Below are 21,063 nucleotides of genomic sequence, written 5' to 3' on the forward strand. Positions count from 1 at the left end.
GTCAATTCGATCTCACTGTATTTCTTTGGGCAGCTTTTAAAAGTTAAAACTGGAAGCGTAATACACACAAATAATGTAACACTATGTCGTATTTACTTAACGTAGGGCAGTTGCACTATATCCTAGGGGAGGGCATAATTATTAATTAATAGGCATTATAGGCCAGAGGAAATTTTGCGCTCCTTCATACCTGCACCCGAGGGCAACTGCCCCCCTTTTGCTACACCACTGGATATTAGTAATGGATAGTGTGCAGAAGTCAAAAAAGGTAGAGATGTTTCTGGATGTTTATTAATTTTGGAGTAATGTGTTTTAATTAGTAAGGCTTCTGCTATTGTTTTTTCTTTTTGTTGGGTTCATGTTGGAATACAGAGACATTGTGTTTTGAAAATGTGTGGTGATTGGATTGCATACAGTAATTTATGTGTAAGGGGTTTTTTTGATGTTCTTTTACTCTTGTGTTTAGTTTACATCCAGTTTAATAATGGCTGGAGACGGCTTGAATGGATAATGAAGAAAAACTTTAATATAACAGCAAATGTACAACGTTTCGACAAGGTTTTGTCATCATCCAGTTTCACCTATATAAAAATCAGAACAGTTGTTACATTGTATTTTATCTACGATTCTTGGTTATGGAGATCTGATGTAAAGCTTTTTTTACATTTGTTTGGTTTTTGTTCCTGAAGTGAACACAGATCTTGTATGGTTATTTATGTTGTATTTGTGTATTAATCTTTGCCATATTTTTTTAAGGAAAATGTTTAGGTTATCAATTAATAAAATTGTGCCAGTGATTATTCTATAAGGTTGTTTATGTGTATTGTTGTTTTCAGTGGTCTTGAGTTGATCAGGGTTATAATTTACTCTGTCTTGAAACGTGTATATTATTTAGTGAATTGTTGTAATGGGGATCTTGTTAGGGCCTGTAAAACATTTATTTAAGTGCGTAATTCATTCATCAATGTTATCACTGCTGAAAATCGTGTAGACAAAAAATATTAGACCTTTTAATGTGTTTAGTTTTTGGTGTACTGTGTGATTGGAAAGCAGCCAAATCATGTATAGTTGCTGGTGTTTAGTATTAAGCATAAAACTACTTACTTAAGATATTCATTATTCAGCTTATCAATCCCTTTCTTCAGAAGTGGAGCTTCTTTGTGGTTTTTACCAATGAATGTTTGTGCTTGTTGACTAAATTTTTTTATTGTTTCTCCCTGCGAAGCAATCTGTGACTCCAACAAGCTGTGTTTCTGCAAAAAGTCTTCAACCGATAAAAGATGGCTGCCACAGTCTTCAGAGTAGAGATTAGCCTTTAAAAAATAAGTATGTATATAAGGCAATATGCATCAACATACATCAGCCATATATAGAAAAAGTTATTTTTAAAACCTAAGGCATGACATAGTCACAGAAATTTGTGTACAAAACTTTATCCAACATGGTTAATATCTACAGAATCCTTACTCAATTCTGCCACTAATGTCAAAAGAATCCTTACTCCAGTCTCTTACTAAGACTACAGAATCCTTACTCCATTCTGTCCATAATGTTTACAGAGTCTTTACTCCATTCTGTCCATAACTGTCTACAGAATCCTTACTCCATTCTGTCCATAACTGTCTACAGAATCCTTACTCCGTTCTGTCATTACTGTCTATAGAATCCTTACTCAGTTCTGTCATTACTGTCTACAAAATCCTTACTCAGTTCTGTCATTACTGTCTACAGAATCCTTACTCAGTTCTGTCATTACTGTCTACAGAATCCTTACTCCATTCTGTCATTACTGTCTACAGAATCCTTACTCCATTCTGTCATTACTGTCTACAGAATCCTTACTCCATTCTGTCATTACTGTCTACAGACTTCTTACTCCATTCTGTCATTACTGTCTACAGAATCCTTACTCCATTCTGTCATTACTGTCTACAGAATCCTTACTCAATTCTGTCATTATTGTCTACAGAATCCTTACTTAATTCTGTCATTACTTTCTACAGAATCCTTACTCCAGTCTGTGAGGTGTACAATTAAAATTAATAAACTAGCAATTCGTTTTTGCTTTGTAATTTATGTACAAGATAGGTTTATTACAAATCCAACATTGTTTACAGTGATAATATTTATAAAAAATATAAAGCTGATTGAAAGCTCATGCTGCAAACCTCCAAGTTATTTATCTCAGCACTGACTGCATCAATCTCACGAAGCATGTTCATTAAGTTGTTGGACTCTGTCAATGCAAGTTTGTGCTTCTTTAAAAGACTCAACAAGTTCTGCCATTTTTCCAAAATTTCTTGTTCCCTATTAGTAAAGAAAAATAATGAAATTACATTATTTTATCTTGTAAACAACAATTAAATACATATATTATGAGTTTACTTCTATAAAACTTACAGTAATCACCATCAAAAACTAACTTCAGGAAAGATCAGGTACAAAATGAATAGTTTTAACTAGCATAAACATGGGTAAAGTTCAAGTGTGGTGAAATGAAATGTAACAGGGGTCCTATAAAACATTATACAGCTTCTTCTTAAAACATATATACAATTATCCTAATGTTTTTTTGCACAAATATTTAATCCTTATAAAGTTTTCTCCTCTTATATAATCATTATATTATTCTACATACATATCTATAATAATAAAAGGGCATGTCTTTGTGTCTGTGTTTGCTCATCTTTTTAATGAGGAAAGCTACCAACAAACCACATAGAAAAGAAGAGGTTCCTCATATTACAAATAGAAATCACATAGAGACAGACAGACACTCAAGTGTACACATGCATGGTGTGCACCTGGGTATTATTCTTATCCACGTACATGCACATATTTTTAATGAGGCAACATAGCAAAAATCCAGGTAGAAAGGAATATGACCACCATAGCTCCAAGAGAAAAGAACCTAGAAACCTGAAATTTTGCACCCATAGTAAGTGGACCCTGAGGGTGTGGACCTGGGTATTATTACTTATCCATACATGAATGCTCATCCTTTTACTGAGGCAAGCTAGAGAAAAACCATATAGAAAAGAAGTGATTCCTTATATTACAAATAGAAATCACAGACAGACAGACAGACACTCATGCATGTGTGCATCTTTTTATGAGGCAAGCTAGGGAAAAACCACATAAAAAAGAAGTGTGAATACTGTTACCAAGGTTTTGATATATGAATGAAATTCTCTGAGGTACTATCAAGTCAAGAATAATCAACAACATCAGTAGAGACTTTTCAGCGTACCAGCAATATCTTACTAGTTGCCAAGTCAGTGAATATTATTTCTCTCAACAATAGCAGAATCAAATTTTTGTGTAAAAGTGACAGTTTTTGTTTTGTTTTTTCAAAACAGTGATTATACTGTTCCTTTTAACAATATCAGTACTACTTTTTGGTGCATCAATGACACTTTTTTAGTTATCTAATAATGACTATAGTTTATCTTAATAGCATTCAGTACAAATTTTTGATTTATCAATAGCATTTTAGCTTTGGTTACAAAATCAGTGAACACTCTTTTTCTCAACATCACAATGGGGTGAATAAGTTGGTCATTCAGAATCTATGCTGTCAAATTAATTGTATCAAACATTATTTAATGATGTATTTTCTTATATTACAAATAGAAATCACAGACAGACACGTATGTGTGTGCACAAACATGTCTGTGTGACTGCCATAGCTCCAAGAGGAACAAACATAGAAACCTGAAATTTTGCACCCATACAAAGTGAACCCTGAAAGTGTGCAACTGGGTATTAATACTTATCCACATGTGTGCGCATCTTTTTATGAGGCAAGCTAGCAAAAGGTCACATAGAAAAGAAGTAGTTCCTTATATTACAAATAGAAATCAAAGACAGACACGCACATGTATGCATGTGCACATACGTATCTGTATATGCGTGACCAACATAGCTCCAAGTGGAAAGAACATAGAAACCTGAAATTTTGCACCTATACAAAGTGAACCCTGGATATTACTTATCTTACCAATGAGGCAAGCTAGCAAAAAACCACATAGAAAAAAAGTGGTTGCTTATATAACTTCTAATATATAGAAAAGGCAGTGCATTTTGGAAACAATGCATTCCAACAATGGTTTTTATGTTATGTTGCTTAGCAGCAAAAGTATATAGGTTATAATTTTATGCGGAATTAGGTTCAGAATACACACATTAACAACCTAATAACCCAAGCAAAGCCAGGTAATTTTGCTAGTATGTATGTAAATACATGACAAAATTCCTTTTCTAAGTAACATAATTAATGTGAAGTCCTACATTAATCATTTCAAAGCTGTACTCAAGAACATAACCATTAACTTTTTAAATAATAATAAAATAAGAGAAAAATACAGAAATAATATTTCTTGCTTACAGATCACTAATTATAGTATTTAATCAAAAAATTGCTAAATTCTTTCTTAATAAACCCTGAAGTCTATTAATGAATTGAAAGTCATTTGTTTTCTTGGTCTCAAAACTAAGAGCAGTTGAATAACTTGTTCACACCTTCATATTTACAGAATGGGTCAAATATGAGTAATGTTTCAGCAGATTATAAATGAGATGTCTGCATGATAATCTGTGTTTATTAAGACAAACTTTAAGATCCATTACCAGAGTAGTCATCAGTATTCTGCTGCAGTTAATCAAGAGCTATTCAATTATTAAATCTCAAGCCTGATTTTTAATAAATATAGTTGAACATGTACATAAAAGTTATATTCGTAAACATGTTCTACATTTTAAAGAATAGATGACTAACCTTTTCTTGATCCTATCTTTTGAATGATAATTCTCCCTCACAAGTTCATCTGCCATAACAGTCAGGTTCTCAAACCTTTCCTCCTTAAAACATATGAAACATAACAAATGAACTTTTCTTTACAAAGTTTCATTGTTATTACTTATGTACAAACTCACATTTATTAAGCGAACAATGTCACACACTTCACATGAAATATATGCAACAACATTTAAAGTGTTAGAATCATATTTTAAAATTTGGAAAGACCAAATCCTGTTTATAAAATCATGCAAAAAATAAAACAAATCATCCCTAATCAAAAAAGTTTTTGATGTCAAAATATTAAATTATGGATATCTATATACTAAAAATTATAGAAAAATAACATAATCATTAGAAATAAATGTTTTTGACATGGAATGCTTGCTTAAAATCAGAAATAACAAAGAATAGTTAGTACTAGTATAAAATACCCAGACTCTGCTGCAAGATTCTAAGGTTCTCACATCATTCACAAAGGCCTCAATGTATCAGTCAAGCATCTCCATTATCTTAATTATTTATATAGCTTCTCCAATGTGCCAATTTTTCAATTGATTTGTCTGTTGCCATTTCCTGAACTTAATTCAGCTCAACTCTTCTTAAAAACAAAGTTTTAATTTAGCTTCTCAGATTAGTTTTTTAATTCCTGTGTTTTATTTGAATTATTTTCATTCTCTGAATTCTCCAATATTCCCCGATTCATATTTTTCTTCTCATTGTTTGTTGCAATTTCCCAAACTTAGTTCAATTAAACTTTTTTAATTCTCAGATTTATATTTTTCTTGCCATGTTTGTGTTGAAAAAGAGTATTTAGCAAAAAACCTACAGTAAGTGAGAATTTCATAGAAAATATGACACTTTTCTATAAACCTTCAGGAAACAGAATTATGGGGATTAAGGGCTATAGGGCAAAAAATTGGCCAAAATGTTTTTGAGTCAAATCTGAAAAATAATACTTGGGTGCAGATTATTACAGAATACCAGTACCATTCTACATAAACTTGAATTGTTAATGTTTGTTTCAAATATTCATGGAAAGTTACGGCTACCTGCAACTGCCATCCCTAATTTTCAACAGATAGACTAGATGGAAGACCACTTCCAACTCTTGAGCTATCCTAATCAAATAAAAGGATTTCACTATATTTTATAATCCACCAGATAGACTAGATGGAAGACCACTTCCAACTCTTGAGCTATCCTAATCAAATAATGGGATTTCACTATATTTTATAATCCACCAGATAGACTAGATGGAAGACCACTTCCAACTCTTGAGCTATCGTAATCAAATAATAGGATTTCACTATATTTTACAATCCACCTATGACCCAAATGTATGGTAAATGGGTTAACTGTCTACTTTGTAACTCCTAGCCCACACTCAGTTCAATTACTTGTCACCAAACAGAGAAGTACACCAATCCACAAGATCTCTCTCTCACTGTAACCAAGACAGAAAAATACAATGATCCGCAAGGTCTCTTTCTCACTGTAACCAAGACAGAGGAATACAGCAATCAATGGGGTCTCTTTCTCACTATTAATGAGACAGTAAACAGATAACTCCATGACATCTCTTTCTCGTTTGTTTGTTTGTAATTAAGCACAAAGCTACACAATGGGCTATCTGTGCTCTGCCCACCAGGGGTATCGAAACCCTGTTTCTAGCGTTGCAAGTCCGCAGACATACAGCTGTGCCACTGGGGGGCCTCTTTCTTGTTATCATTCAGGCAGAGAAATACACTAACCCATGAGGTCGCATTATCATCATAGTCAAGAAGTAAAATTTTGTAAATCTAATTTCATTTCAACCTTTGACCTGCTTTAGTCTTCTTGAATGAGAATGTTCTTCAGAAAACTGGCAGGAAAACATCACTCAGAAGCTAACATGTTTTAAGGCCTAATATGAACTTACTTATTTACCACCTTAATAAAATCTCTAGAATTAGTCAATACAAAATTACTAATTTGAGCTTCAGTTTTTTACACTTTCAGTTGTTTTTACAATACTGTGCATGTTCAACTTTTTGCCATGCCTCTTTTGTTTTCCAGACAAACAACCCCAACATGACAAATTTTCTGGAATTTCATTTTGTTTTCCTTAACCTTACAAAGTTAAAATGAGGTTACAGTGTAATTTACTCTCAAACTACCAATCTGTTCACATACTATTCACTATAAGTGAATCATAATGAGATAGTATTTGTTTTTACATTGTACTGTTTCACTCTTACGTTATTAGGGATCCTGCAAACAACAAAGTCATATGGATAATTGCTGCATAGTTATAAAAATAAGATTAAAAATCATAGGTTCCATAGTGTATTTCTAAGGTTAATAATTAAACAATATAGCCATACTTAAGCAAAACATTTTTTGTGGGGGGCATTCTTCGGGGTTTCTATACTTATTATTTTCATTGTGCATTGACTCAAAAAAAACTTCTTAAAATGCAGTTTTTTAAAACATTTATTTAACCTGAGTTAATAATAATTTATAAAATAAAAGTAACATAAACTTAGAATATTTTAAAGGCTATTATAACTAAATTAAAGTTCATGGTGACTGCTGCCAGACAGTTTTAGAACAGGTGCAGTGGGCCACATATTTACCATGTCTTCTTAATGAATGCATTTTATATGACAATAAGCAAGTGAAAAATAATTCTCAATACTGTGATATATCACAATTAATTAAAGCAATCAATCTGTAGAATACCAGTGGACTTACCCTAGCCAATACATCTGCACTAATTGCCGTTAGTTTCTTCAAAGAAGCATCTGTTTGTGAAAGACTGCTCGATAATTGGGGATCTGAGAGAACTTGGGTCATTTCCTTGACATAGTTGTCACGCAAAATGCTCTGGAAAAGAATAAATGAAAAAAAAACATTTAATACTTTAAGGCATTATTTTTGCATTATGAGTTTCCTAAAAAATCCCTCCTTCTGACCTTCCTTTTTTTTTCTTTAGAAAATAAAATATAATCTTAAAACTAAATTATTCTTAAATAAGACAAAAGCATTATTTTGTAGAACTAGAAAACATTTTTTAAAAAATGTATAATACTGTAATCTAAAAAACAAAATATATATAGTTTCAAAAATTCCCTCATTTTAATCTACCACAGTTCATTACAAGTACAATATAATTGCAAACCAAAACATTCTTATATAAAACAATAAACACTATTATATACAACTAGGTGTTTTTAAACAAAATATGTAAAACTGTAATTTTTTAATAAAAAATATATTGTCTAATTACACAGACCATAAGATAATATTTATTCTAAATTAATTCCCAACAGCAAGTTTTTATTAGACTTGAATTCTTAAATGAAAATAAACAACATAAATGTATACTTAAAGTGTTATTCAAGGTTCTTATGCAACTTTCAAACATTAAAATTTACATTCTCTGAATAACACTACCTATTACCTTTCTATCAAAACGAAAAGCCAAGTTTTCCAGCCTTTTCTGGCGAAGGAGTTCTTCTCGAAGTGCCACCTCTCGCCTGTGTTCTGCTTTCTCCAGTTCATTCCATGCTCGCTCTAAATCATGAACAAGTTTACCCTCTGGTGGCACATATAATGGCTGACCAAGTGCCTTCATTTTAGTCTGTACTGCAAACAACAGGGCTTCAATTTCACTTCTTTCTCGGTACCTGAGATAATAAGATAGACATCTTGAAAAAAATTCAGAAGTAACGTTTTATCCTTTTAATTCCATTATTACAATATTTTATAACATTGGAAATTCAATTAAAACATGTTGTACAAGACACGACAGCTAAATTCCATCAAGCTTACCATATAAAAACTTTAGATACAAACACTTTTATTTCCTCAAGACCTCATTTTCAAGGCCTTGAGCTTGTGTATTAGTTTTCTCTGTAACAGCATTGATCACTTTTCACCACACATTTCCTTTCCTTTACAGTACTTTCAATTATTTCTTTATACTAGCAGATTTTATCCTGCTACAGCTGCATTTCTCTGTTTTTGATACTCAAGAAGCCAAACAGATTGAAGTTACAGAGTGAAAGTTTGCTCCTTAAACAGTATAAAGTTTGTATAAAATATTTATTGTAATTAAAAGTCTTCAGGTGTAATAATTTTTTTTTCAAAAATGTTACAGGCAACTTTAATTTTAATCTTATTATTTGAAATAATACCTGACAGACAGCTATGACATCCCTGAGCAATGGCAAGTATAAACAATCAGCTGAACACCTATTTAACATTTGTGGTAGGACCCTGCAAAGCTTCAGGATTCACAATATCACATTTGATTCATTAAATAGGGATACAATTCAATATTTTTGAATCTACATCACTTCCAGTAGACTTCAGAATTCAGTTTTTAATTCAGTCTATATAATGGAACCTATTTCCTTGTAAGAAAACTTTTGTACCATTCTTCTTCCAGATGTTTAATTTAAGTACATTATATCTTTTGTTTGTAGAAAGATTTACTTTGTCTTTTGTTCTCAGAAAGATTTACTTTTATACTCATTACTAATTGTGTGTAGAAGCACTACACAAATAATGAAACCATTTTCTATGATGTATATACAAGACTGTTTAGTGTAGGCATTATCATTTAATTTATTTTGTGAGTTAATACTTAATGGTTGTTTAGTTTTTAAGACAGGAGTGAAGACAGATTGTTTTAAAAGTGTTAGTTGTGTCAAATTTAATTGCATAATTCTGTACGAGTTGTACATTGTGTTTGCAATTACATTGTTGTTTAGGCTTTACTAATATTGTTAACATCATTTTACTCGAACCTTCAATATTTTTCTCCTTACCTCAACTGAATATTGTTGAATATATATATATATATATCTATAAGTGGCTTGCAAGCACAAGTTAAGAAGTTCAGTAAAGTGAAGTAAAGTAGAGAAAAAGTGCAGTTCAGTCAAAAAAATAGTTAGCAAAAAAACGTGAAGTTAGCTGGTGATATTTTAAAGTGAGTTTCACAGTTTAATAAAGATAAAGAGAATAATTTCTCTTGTTAAAGTTTGTTCTAAAGTAACTGAACCCATCCGTGTGAAGTTTAATGAAAAGGAGACAATTATTTGAAGTTTAGAATACAACTGTGGTAGTGTAAGTGAATTATTTACTGATACTGTGATACGGAGTGAATTCAATAGAATATCATGGCTCAAACCTTGAATATTCTAACCTGCAGCTAAGAACACTAACCACTAGACCATGCCTAACCAATATAAACAAAAGATATTTTAATTTATATAATTATTTTTTAAAAACTCAGAATTTTTAAAAAACGATTATTTCATTCACAATTCTATAAAAATGAGATTCTTTCCAGTCTCCAAATTACTAAAATACAATAACTTACTGTACAGGATAAAAAGTGGTAAAAACCCCGATGAAACTGGAAAACAATCTCTTACACTCTACATGTTTCGACGTATACTATTGCGTCATCCTCATATAATTGCAATATATAATTTTTGTTTAAAATGTCAAACATAAAACATACTTTGGTGGTTTCTCAACTGTTCTGTATTCCTTGAACTTTAGAAGTTCCCTCTGGATTCCTTCCATAGAATTAGGAAACTTTCTATCATCCAGTTCACGAATCTTATTTCTGATCCAGTCAAGTAAAGTTGTTGTGAATTGTTCATAGTCTTTTTTAAGCTTATCAGCATCCATCATTTGTCCTACAATCTGAAATCAAAATAGAACAAGTTTCAATCTAACCACTTTTGTTTTACTAGCTCACACAAGACAAAGCATTGGCACTGCAAGAAAACTTTTGTTTCTTGTATCTAAACTTTTAGTATTTACTATTTAGAGCACATTTACCCTGAAAACAAACCTTAAATGTGTTATTTGACAGTAAGAAGGCAAAACAACAAACAAACGTTACTATAAGGTTAAAGATGATATCATGCAGTTTAAAACTTAAACAAAACACACTTCACGAGTGTTCAAGGTGTGAGTTTATTTAGCTGACTTTAACTCAAACACTGAAATTATATCAGAAAACACTAAGATCTGTAAAAATCAAAGTTCACTACCAACTTTTAGCACAATTTGAATGAATTTCATCTAACGCTGCCAGAGCCACAGCCATTTCAAATTTTTACCACCTTTTTTGGTTTTATTTTTCTATTTAATAGCATTTAAAGCATGTGTTTTTTCATAATTAGCCCTAAACTGTGACTTAGAAATTATATGAAATTTAATTAATTTACATGTCCACAATGTTATGACATACAAGTATTTAGTTTATTAGAAAAGATTCTTAATTTTTTCGGCTTTAATACTTAGTTACTGAAATCAAATATCTCAACCTTAAACCTATTGCAATATATTTTATTAGTTTCTTCTCAATATTTTCATATCATTGTGTAATATATTTTATGCCATCTATCAGTACAAAAAATTTTTAACTGTTCATATTAGGAAATAATCACTTACCCATATATCTACTGACACTTAAACATGTATGCACTACAGTCTCAAAAACCTTCTCACATATATCTAAACAGATATTTACTGTAGTCCAAAGAGCTATTTCATGCAAACCTTCTGACACTTATCTAAACAGATATTTATAATTGTCCAAAGAGCTATTTCCCACAAACCTTCTGACACTTATCTAAACAGATATTTACAATTGTCCAAAGAGCTATTTCCCACAAACCTTCTGACACTTATCTAAACAAATATTTATAAATGTCCAAAGAGCTATTTCACACAAACCTTCTGACACTTATCTAAACAGATATTTACAATTGTCCAAAGAGCTATTTCATGGAAACCTTCTGATACTTATCTAAACAGATATTTACTGTAGTCCAAGGAACTATTTCATACCAACCTTCTGACACTTATATAAACAGATATTTACAATTGTCCAAAGAGCTATTTCATACCAACCTTCTGACACTTATCTAAACAGATATTTACTGTAGTCCAAGGAACTATTTCATACCAACCTTCTGACACTTATATAAACAGATATTTACAATTGTCCAAAGAGCTATTTCATACCAACCTTCTGACACTTATCTAAACAGATATTTGCTGTAGTCTGAAGAACTACCCAATACTTACTCAAAGAGACATTTACACTATTATTATAAAATTTATGACATCTATTTACCTAGTTAATTACTACAGTTTTAAGAATCAATAAAAAGTATTTAAAATTGAGAAAAGAAAAATTCTTAACTGCTCAATCTGGTGATGAAGTCATAAGTTTAGTAAAAAAATCAACTGATAACTGTACATATTCCAATAATATTTATAGAATCTGAAAACTCACATTTGCTATTCTTCTACCTCCCTTCAGTTCGCTTTTCATCTTTGCAAACGTGTGATAATAAGAAGCCACATATGTTATAATCGACTTCTCATCTGGTCTTGTAATATCCACGTCTAGAAGAAATTTGAACTGCTACATGAACATATTTTAACTAGAAATACTAGAAAAATTCAATTAATTATCAATCATTTCTGATCAAAGCAACCTTCCTACACAGAATTATAAATAACCTAATAATTAGTGTAGCTACTTTAACAAAAGCATAAAATATTATATCTAACTGCAACTAAAACATTAGTGACCGACAAAAACATATTTATATATCTTTTCACAACTGATTACTTGATGGTAAAGAAAACAAGAAGGTAGTTAACAAAAGATTTTTACACAATCTGCAAAATAACATTACTGAATTTTACAGATCAAATTTCAAAATTTCAGAATATTATGTCAACAAGAGGGATATCTTATCTGCCCAGATAATGTCCATATTTAGAAAAAAGTTAAAATCTTAAAATATTTGTCTGCTTGAATTATAAGAACCATGTAATTAAGTTATTCTTTACTAAGATATAGTGTTATCTACAGCTGTGAAACTTTATTAATATGTTATAACAACTTCATACAGTTTTTTGTATGAGTGGTAAATGATGAATGAATTTTTCAAGTAATTCATAAACATTTAAAAAATTTACATTCAGAGATTTAAAAACTGTAGAATTATTCTACAAAGAACTGAAATGAAATAAAAACAAGGGAAAATGAACTTATAAAAACCAAGGTTTTATAAATAATATACTAAAATAATAATAATATAAACATTCTTAAAATATTTGTAACATAATACAATCCATCAGAACTTGTACTATTAAGTCCCAATTATATCAAAACCAAAACCTAAAGAAAATACAATGAAATGCACTTTTAGATACTCATTTATTTCTTCAGCCCAAAGTAACTGTTCTAATAAAATAAACATTACTCATATTTCAATCAAATGCCACAGACACTTTACCTTCAGCATCAAGAAGGCGAGGTATACCAAGTTCCTTCTCCGCAACATCAAAAGCATTGTTGAGACTATCGATGTGGTTATTTGGATTTAAGCCATCGTAATTTATCAGGTCTGGACGATGAGCATGTATCAACGCATTGAATCCGAGGCCATTTCTCCAGCTCCGAGTGAAATCTTGAATGTTGACATGTGGATAACTGCCAAATTACAGGGAAATATAAATAAGAACTGTTGCAAACTCTTACAAGTATTTCTCATGCTGTCAGTTGAAAACAAACTGTAATTTAAAAAAATTTACAACACAGTTTTACTTAGCAATTTACTAAAAGTGCAATTGTGTCGAAATTTTCAAAACTTACATAATTCATTTCATGAGAATTATCAGCAATAAATATACAAGGACAAAGAATATCTAAACTCATGTTCAAGATTGTTGTTTTTTAATTTCCAAACACAATATATTTTCAAAGATGTCCAGTAGATGGCGATAATAGTATCACAAATTAATTAGTCCTTGAGGTATACAAATGTTCTGTCTTAAAGCACAAAGTATGATCTACTTGTACAATATCATTCTATAAATTTGACATATCATCAGTGTTGACGACTTCAATAAAATTAATCATACTGAGACAGCAGTTCAAGCAAAACTTCATGTCATTATTACTTAGCAATTCTGCTTATTTAAGGAATCCATACAAATAACATTACTAACCATACTGAGGATAGATACCTTATAGTTTTGTATGTCTTAACAAACATAAACTTTCCAATAAATTCTAAGAACTGGTGAGGTGATATAATTTTCCTTAATATTACAATTTTGCCCATTAATTATTACTGATACTTGTTTTCTTAATGAAGGAAATAATGACTTTAACTTGTAATAACCTGTATTCTAATCTTCGAACACAGTAAGTGAATCCATTTGCATGTATAAAAACGGTGACAGGATTCATAACTTGAACAATTATAGATACTTGACTTTTTTTTTCATGAAACTTCAGTGGCTATCACAGAATTCTGCTCGTTCTTTTTAACACCTAGATTACTGTAAAAATAACAACACTGAGTTCAACCCTTTTTTAACTTACACAAATATAATGCCTTTTCGTATAAGTTTTACCCATTCATTTATTTTCTCTAAATTTATCTATCATATTTAATGTTTATTACTTGTTCCATGCCATATTTTATGTGCACTTCCAATCTGATTAGCATATTTCACTTGCACTACCCACTTTACATGCACTCCTCGTTTGATTACCATATTTCATATGTACTTCAAATATGATTACTAATATTTCATGTGCACTCCTCATTTGATTACCATATTTCATGTGCACTACCTATTTTAATAGCATATTTCATGTACACTTCTCATTTGATTAACATGCTTCACATACACTCCTCATTTGATTACCATATTCCACATACACTACCCATTTCATTACCATATTCCACATACACTACCCATTTGATTACCATATTCCACATACACTCCTCATTTGATTACCATATTTCATGTACACTTTTCATTTGATTACCATATTCCACATACACTACCTATTTCATTACCATATTTCATATGCACTCCTCATTTGATTACCATATTTCATATGCACTCCCAATATGATTACTATATTTCATGTGCACTCCTCATTTGATTACCATATTTCATGTGCACTACCAGTTTTAATAGCATATTTCATGTACACTTCTCATTTGATTACCATATTCCACATACACTACCCATTTGATTAGCGTATTTCACATACACTACCTATTTCATTACCATATTTCATATGCACTCCTCATTTGATTACCATATTTCATATGCACTCCCAATATGATTATTATATTTCATGTGCACTACCAGTTTTAATAGCATATTTCATGTGCACTTCTCATTTGATTAACATACTTCAAGTGCATTGCCCATTTACTTACCATATTTCATACCCATTATCTGTTGTTCTGCCATATTTACTGTAAGTAAACTTCTTAAAATAATAAATCTATTACCAAGTTCTTTGTAGAAGTATAAAGTATTATTTCTTTGATCTCATAATAAAGTGCTGTTAATGTACTTACAATCTATTTTGAGTATTTAAATATTTTACTACTTTTAGATATACCCAATTTTTTAAATTTTACTCATTAAATTTCAACACAATGGGAAGCCACTGATATCCTGCTGTTTATAACTTTTGTTAATTTTTGGGTTCCAAAACAAAACTTCACCACAACAATCCCAAAAACTAACATATAATGAAGAGCTTAATAGATTAATATTACAAACATAAACTAACCAATCACAATACAGGCAGACTGAATCACACAAGTTTGTATATACAAAGACATCAAAATGTATCAAAATCATGCAACCAATTACTTTCTATGTAATTGTAGTTACACCATCCCCCCAAGTTGACTCCTTATAATTTAATATAAAATAGGAAACAAACTATAATGTAGAAAAACCTTTAATCTTACCCCCTTGTTTTTCTCTGACACCACAAAAGTAAAGCGTCTTTTGCAGATTTCTTCTCACTACTTTCGTCAGTTTCATCCTATTACAAGTATAATATATAAATAAAAATATCTTGCCACTATTCTTCATAATTCCAAATATAAACAAATGTTAAATTGTGAATATACACCTAAGTATCAGTGCATTAGTAAATACTCTTAAAAATATTATCCTCAAAGACAAGTTACTTTTAACTGTCAGTTGGACAACCACATTCACTCTGTCTTCACTAAAAAATGTTCTCAGTTGACTGATATTGTTTAAAATACATCTAGTTTTTACAATACATTATGAGTAATAATATGTACATAGTCTACAATGTACAAAAAGTCAAATGAATATCCTAGTTTACAAATGTTTAAAATATGTATTTTTAACACTACCTGGTGTTATATTTTTCTTAACATCTTAAACTCCAACAACGTTTTACAGACATTCAATCTTTGCTATGGAAGCTCAGTATAAACTATAGATTTTAAACATGAAATCAATAGTTTTAATTTCCAGGTTAAATCAAGTAAAAAAAGCACAACTATCATAGGATGGTGCATGAAAAGTTTGGTTCTTCAAATAACTATGTTGATCTTTTTTTTTCGTTTTTTTTTGTCTTTAAGAATAATAACAATATTTCGATAGTCTGAGAAAAACAATAATCAAGGAACAAAAATTATATAAAAATATATATAATTCAAGTGGCTCTTTACAAAGTAATAATTTTTTCAAATGAAAAAATCCCCAGTGCTCAATCCACCTAATCATGCGTTTAAGGTGACTGGAAAGTACATGTACTAGGAGGGGAGACAAAATACTAGTTATTATGCTTGCAACCAGCCAGGTGGGTTTTGTAGCACCTGGTGTTGACTGGGAAACCAGTTAAATAAACAAGGAAATTATTGTTAAACTGGGTGAAAACAAATTCATACTTAATGGTTACAGCACTAAATGTTAAGCTACATGTAATCAATTTAGTAGTTTATTCCATTACCACTCTACTTTACTTCAATAAACCGTTTTTCGTCAGTCTGAAAAAAATAATACTATCACGAATTATCTTTAACAAAAAAAAATCAACACGTACTCTCATGATTTTTCTAGCTTCATTTAATTTTAAATCATTGTGCAACAAGTAAATATATTTGTCAAAACTTATTCTAAACATGCAAAAAAATTACTTTTTCTTTATAACAGAAAGTTGCCTAACTTACATGGCCTGTATACTACAGATTGGTTTCGCTTGTAATGTCAGTAAATAATTCTCATTCTGACCTGTATACTACAGATTGGTTTCGCTTGTAATGTCAGTAAATAATTCTAACTCTAATTACAGCACACCAGACTGTGCGAGATGAGATGGTTCCAGTTAATTATCTTGCAACGGAAACGTCATATATTTAAGCCTAATTATATTCTCATAAAGGTAAAATTATTCCCACTTTATCTAAAAAAGTTTTCTTTTGAATAAATAGATAGATATAAAAAATTAATACTCACGACATCAATTTGAATTTCTTGAATTTGAAAACGAAGAATTATCGTCCATATTAGACCAAGAATTAATCGTGGATTACCATCTACGATATCCTCCGCTCCTATACTTTCTAGTCGTACCTGAAGAAAAAATAACACAACATTTAAACGTCAAAGTGACTCGAGAAAAAGAACTGACGCTTTAAAAGGGCAGATCTTTCGTCATCATAAATATTACATCTATGACTTTTTAAGTAATTGTTTTGTTTTTTAAATCTCAGGAATGATGATCTTAGAATACTTCTCAGTCCATTCAACAGGTTTAATTAAGTAAAACAAAATTTTGTAAGCAATATGAAAATATTTTTGGCAGACTTATGATCTCGAACCCATACAAATTATACAATAAACATAATTAAAGTTAAAACCAATCAAAAAATTATATAGTTTATGGGTTTTTGTTTATTTTTCAGATTAAATATTGCTTACGAATGAAGGTAAACATATGAATATTCGAAAGGACTCGGTGACAATGAATCATTAGTAAACAAAGGGAAAATTCTACCTAAATTTATTTTTAAGTGAATTTTTTTTATTTGCAGTCTATGGGCATGTAAGTGATAAAAGATATCATTGTTTAAAATAAATTTAAATTTTCTGAGCATTGCCAATAAATAGGACTAACACATTTTAAATTGTTACAGTTGGAATAGTTTTCCTCGTGATCGGCACGTTTGATGTTTTCTTTTTTTGTTTGTTTTATTATTATGGCTACAAAAACTAAATATTTCTGATGTACATAGCAGAAAACTTAGCTTTCAGATCAAAACGTTTTGTTAAAGCTAATAAAAACGCTTTACTAGCGTTTACTTAAAAATACGAAAAGTCAAAAGTCCGTCAGCCTTTGGCTGCTGACTTATAGCTCGTGAAGCGAACAAACTACCGAAGCCAATAATTACGTAAATTACGATAATTTTGCACGTGGCAATGTTTTGCCTTAGGCTAGTGGTCGGAATGGAAGTCTCTCAAGGTTAAAATGTCTGATAGGCTGGTAGGGCGTTACAATGGTGTTGCTTAGAGCGTTAAGAAATATATGTAAATTTTTAATACGCTTGCAACCTATCTACATAACGGCAAATCTAATCACGAACTTTCACAGAGCGGCTTTTACTATTGCTTTGGTACCACCTCGCTCATGCAACTTTTTCAACCTACAGTACCGCCCTCTATCGTTATACACTGATGTTCCGATATAAATCACATATCAATTTTCTTTAGTCTTCGTACTATTTGGAACAGTTGTTTTCCACACCTCTATTTTACTCGGATACACTTTTATAGTTTCGATCCAGATCTGTATCATTAAGTTTGTACTCAAATGAAAAATTCTGGTTGAATGTATAATAGTTCCCTGCAAAGTTAGGGTTAACGGTAATTGCAGGAAGTACAACTACTGTCTAAAAGCTGGACAATCAATTTCGACCCGGTTTTTCAACTTTGCACTACTCATGCGTTATACATGCATTCCACGTAAGCGCGTGCCAACGTACCCAAATACCAGATGGCGTCAATGAAAACCTGCACTTCTTACCCTACCGTAAACGAACTCCTGGCTAGGTTGAAAAAATTGTTTTAATATTATAATGAATAAGGCATACAGTTAAAAGTAGTAAGCAAACGATTTGGAGGGTTATTTCCGTTATAACATACAGCACAAAATGAAGAAGTTTCATCTTTAAATTTATAGATTATGCACCAAAACTTAATTTACAATAAGACGCTCGTTCTTAGTCACATGGCATTTCTAACAGAATAATCAAATGGCTTTTTGTTTTATAAACAGAAGATAAAGAGGCAAAAATTTTCATAATTTACTTGTATAAAACAATTATGGGACCTTTAACGATTTAACTGTATTATTCCTGAAGAATGGTCAACTATTCGAAAGCTGTCGAGTTTCTGATCTTTTAAAATCTTATCGATTTGTGTGTGTCTGATCCTTTTTGTTAACCCTGCCATCTTGGACGAGTTAGTTTAAGTAAGGCAGTAACGGCACATTTACATTATAAAGCACGCGTATACAGATATGATGGGAAATCATGTTACCTGCAATAACTGATCGATTGTCACAGCTGAAGTTATTTTACTCGAAATTCCTAAGATAATTCTGATAAAGACTGCTGAGAATCAAAACGGCAGGCTTCAAAGTATTATGGAACTACAGAGATTTATTACGAAAATTATAAAGTCACGACGACACACGCAGTAGTTACTATCAATTTCTGGTAGACACGTCTGTACTGGAGAGGGGAAGCGTTTCGCATGGGTCATTTATTAATTAATTGATATTTTATAAATTTACCTGAAACCAACAAACTGTTACGACAGCGGAAATCACGTGACGCTGGTAACACGTGATGAGTTTCTAGAAGGATCGGGGAACATCACGAATAATCCAGTATTTGCTAGACGCCCTCTATTCCTGTATATAAGCGCGCCAGATAAAGCAAAACAATCAATCGGAAGAGAATAATTGCAAATTGAAGAGATAGAGACAGATAATCGTGTCATGTCGTAAGTAAAGTGCGTGAGTCGTTGTGAATTATAGCGTGTGTTTGAGTAAAGTGACTGTGGAAATTCTGTGTATTGCAAAGTTGTATTGAGAAAGAATAAACTAGTTTTATTTAAGAAAAGACTTGTATCGCTGAAGTTCTTCGGGAAGAAATTTTACGGGAAATTAACAAACGAACAGAGACGTAAAAAAACTTTAGAATCAAGTGGTGGCAAGATTGTCATGATTCCCAAGATTCAGACATGAATTTTAAAATGGAGTAGAATCTCTGGATGTACTCTAGTAACACCTATAGTATTAAAACTGGTAAATTATCCAGCATCTTACGACCAATATAAAAATCAAACGTTGTCGAACTTAAATATGATCATAAGTCATTTTTTAACCAACAGCTCAATATCAATCCCTAGTTTGAGTTTTGTTCAACATAGTTCCTGAAAGTTCTATTCTCTCTATATATAAAAGTCATTACCTTGGTATGTAGAAAAGCTAAGGCTTTATTAACGTTCTCGATCTTGTGTACCCTCATCTTCCCACTGTTAGGTTTAGCCAGCTTCTCCCCGGAGATTATCTCCAGGAGCTTCAGCAACTTTCTTCCGTCTCCCAAGTCTGTGAACAGATCTTTTACTTCTACACGGGCCTAGAATAAAGTATTTACAAAATGAAGCGATATTTATCATATAAGAAATACAAAAGCGATATTGCGAACATAAACCAAATCAACTTACCTAACGCTTGATTGTGTTTTGTTTTTGGCGTTATAAGCCCTGACTTACCGTTGAGCCACTGGACTTTGCATACAGTATATAAAAGAGATAAGATTCTTATTTCAGTATTTTCGTTGTTTCGTAATAAGTACAAAAAAAAATTCATAAATGATACTAAACTTTACACTTAATTACAATAGATATGCTCGCTCGATCGACGACAATTTCTGAAATACTAGGGATAAAAATGGGATATCTATAGGTCATATTCATGTATTTTGAATGTCATTTAAAACTACACTTACACAACGAAATTATACGTTGGTATCGTTAAAAACGTTAGTGAATTTCAAAGATTTGTAATCAGACGAATAAAAATCTGAAAGAAAAATCATATAAAATTCATAACTTTATATTTTATTTTTAAAAACAGACACGACCTTCTTCACGGACCTACTTGTTTACTGTTAAATAAATTTATTTTAAGATGTGTTAATCCCTACGGCGCCTGTTGTTATTGGATTCATCTGGTTGACGTGTTACTCTCTATGGTTCCTGTTGCTAGTGGATTCATCTGGTTGACGTGTTACTCTCTATGGTTCCTGTTGCTAGTGGATTCTCATGGTTGACGTATCACTCTCTATGGTTCCTGTTGCTAGTGG

General features: G+C 31.2%; 1 protein-coding gene across 1 annotated transcript in view; it reads right to left on the reverse strand.

Annotated features, from left to right (window-relative positions):
* The window catches only part of LOC106461743 (spectrin beta chain, non-erythrocytic 1-like), a 156,572-nt gene that overhangs the window by 120,065 nt on the left and 15,444 nt on the right, over positions 1-21,063 (reverse strand). Inside the window, 12 exon segments of the mRNA XM_013921591.2 lie at positions 665-683; positions 1,105-1,313; positions 2,169-2,307; positions 4,778-4,860; positions 7,535-7,666; positions 8,244-8,469; positions 10,314-10,501; positions 12,108-12,220; positions 13,123-13,319; positions 15,619-15,695; positions 17,147-17,263; positions 20,167-20,334. Coding sequence (XP_013777045.2) covers positions 665-683; positions 1,105-1,313; positions 2,169-2,307; positions 4,778-4,860; positions 7,535-7,666; positions 8,244-8,469; positions 10,314-10,501; positions 12,108-12,220; positions 13,123-13,319; positions 15,619-15,695; positions 17,147-17,263; positions 20,167-20,334 — 1,668 coding nt within the window.

This window comes from Limulus polyphemus, unplaced genomic scaffold, assembly GCF_000517525.1.
Source record: "Limulus polyphemus unplaced genomic scaffold, Limulus_polyphemus-2.1.2 Scaffold1022, whole genome shotgun sequence".
NCBI lineage: Eukaryota > Metazoa > Arthropoda > Merostomata > Xiphosura > Limulidae > Limulus > Limulus polyphemus.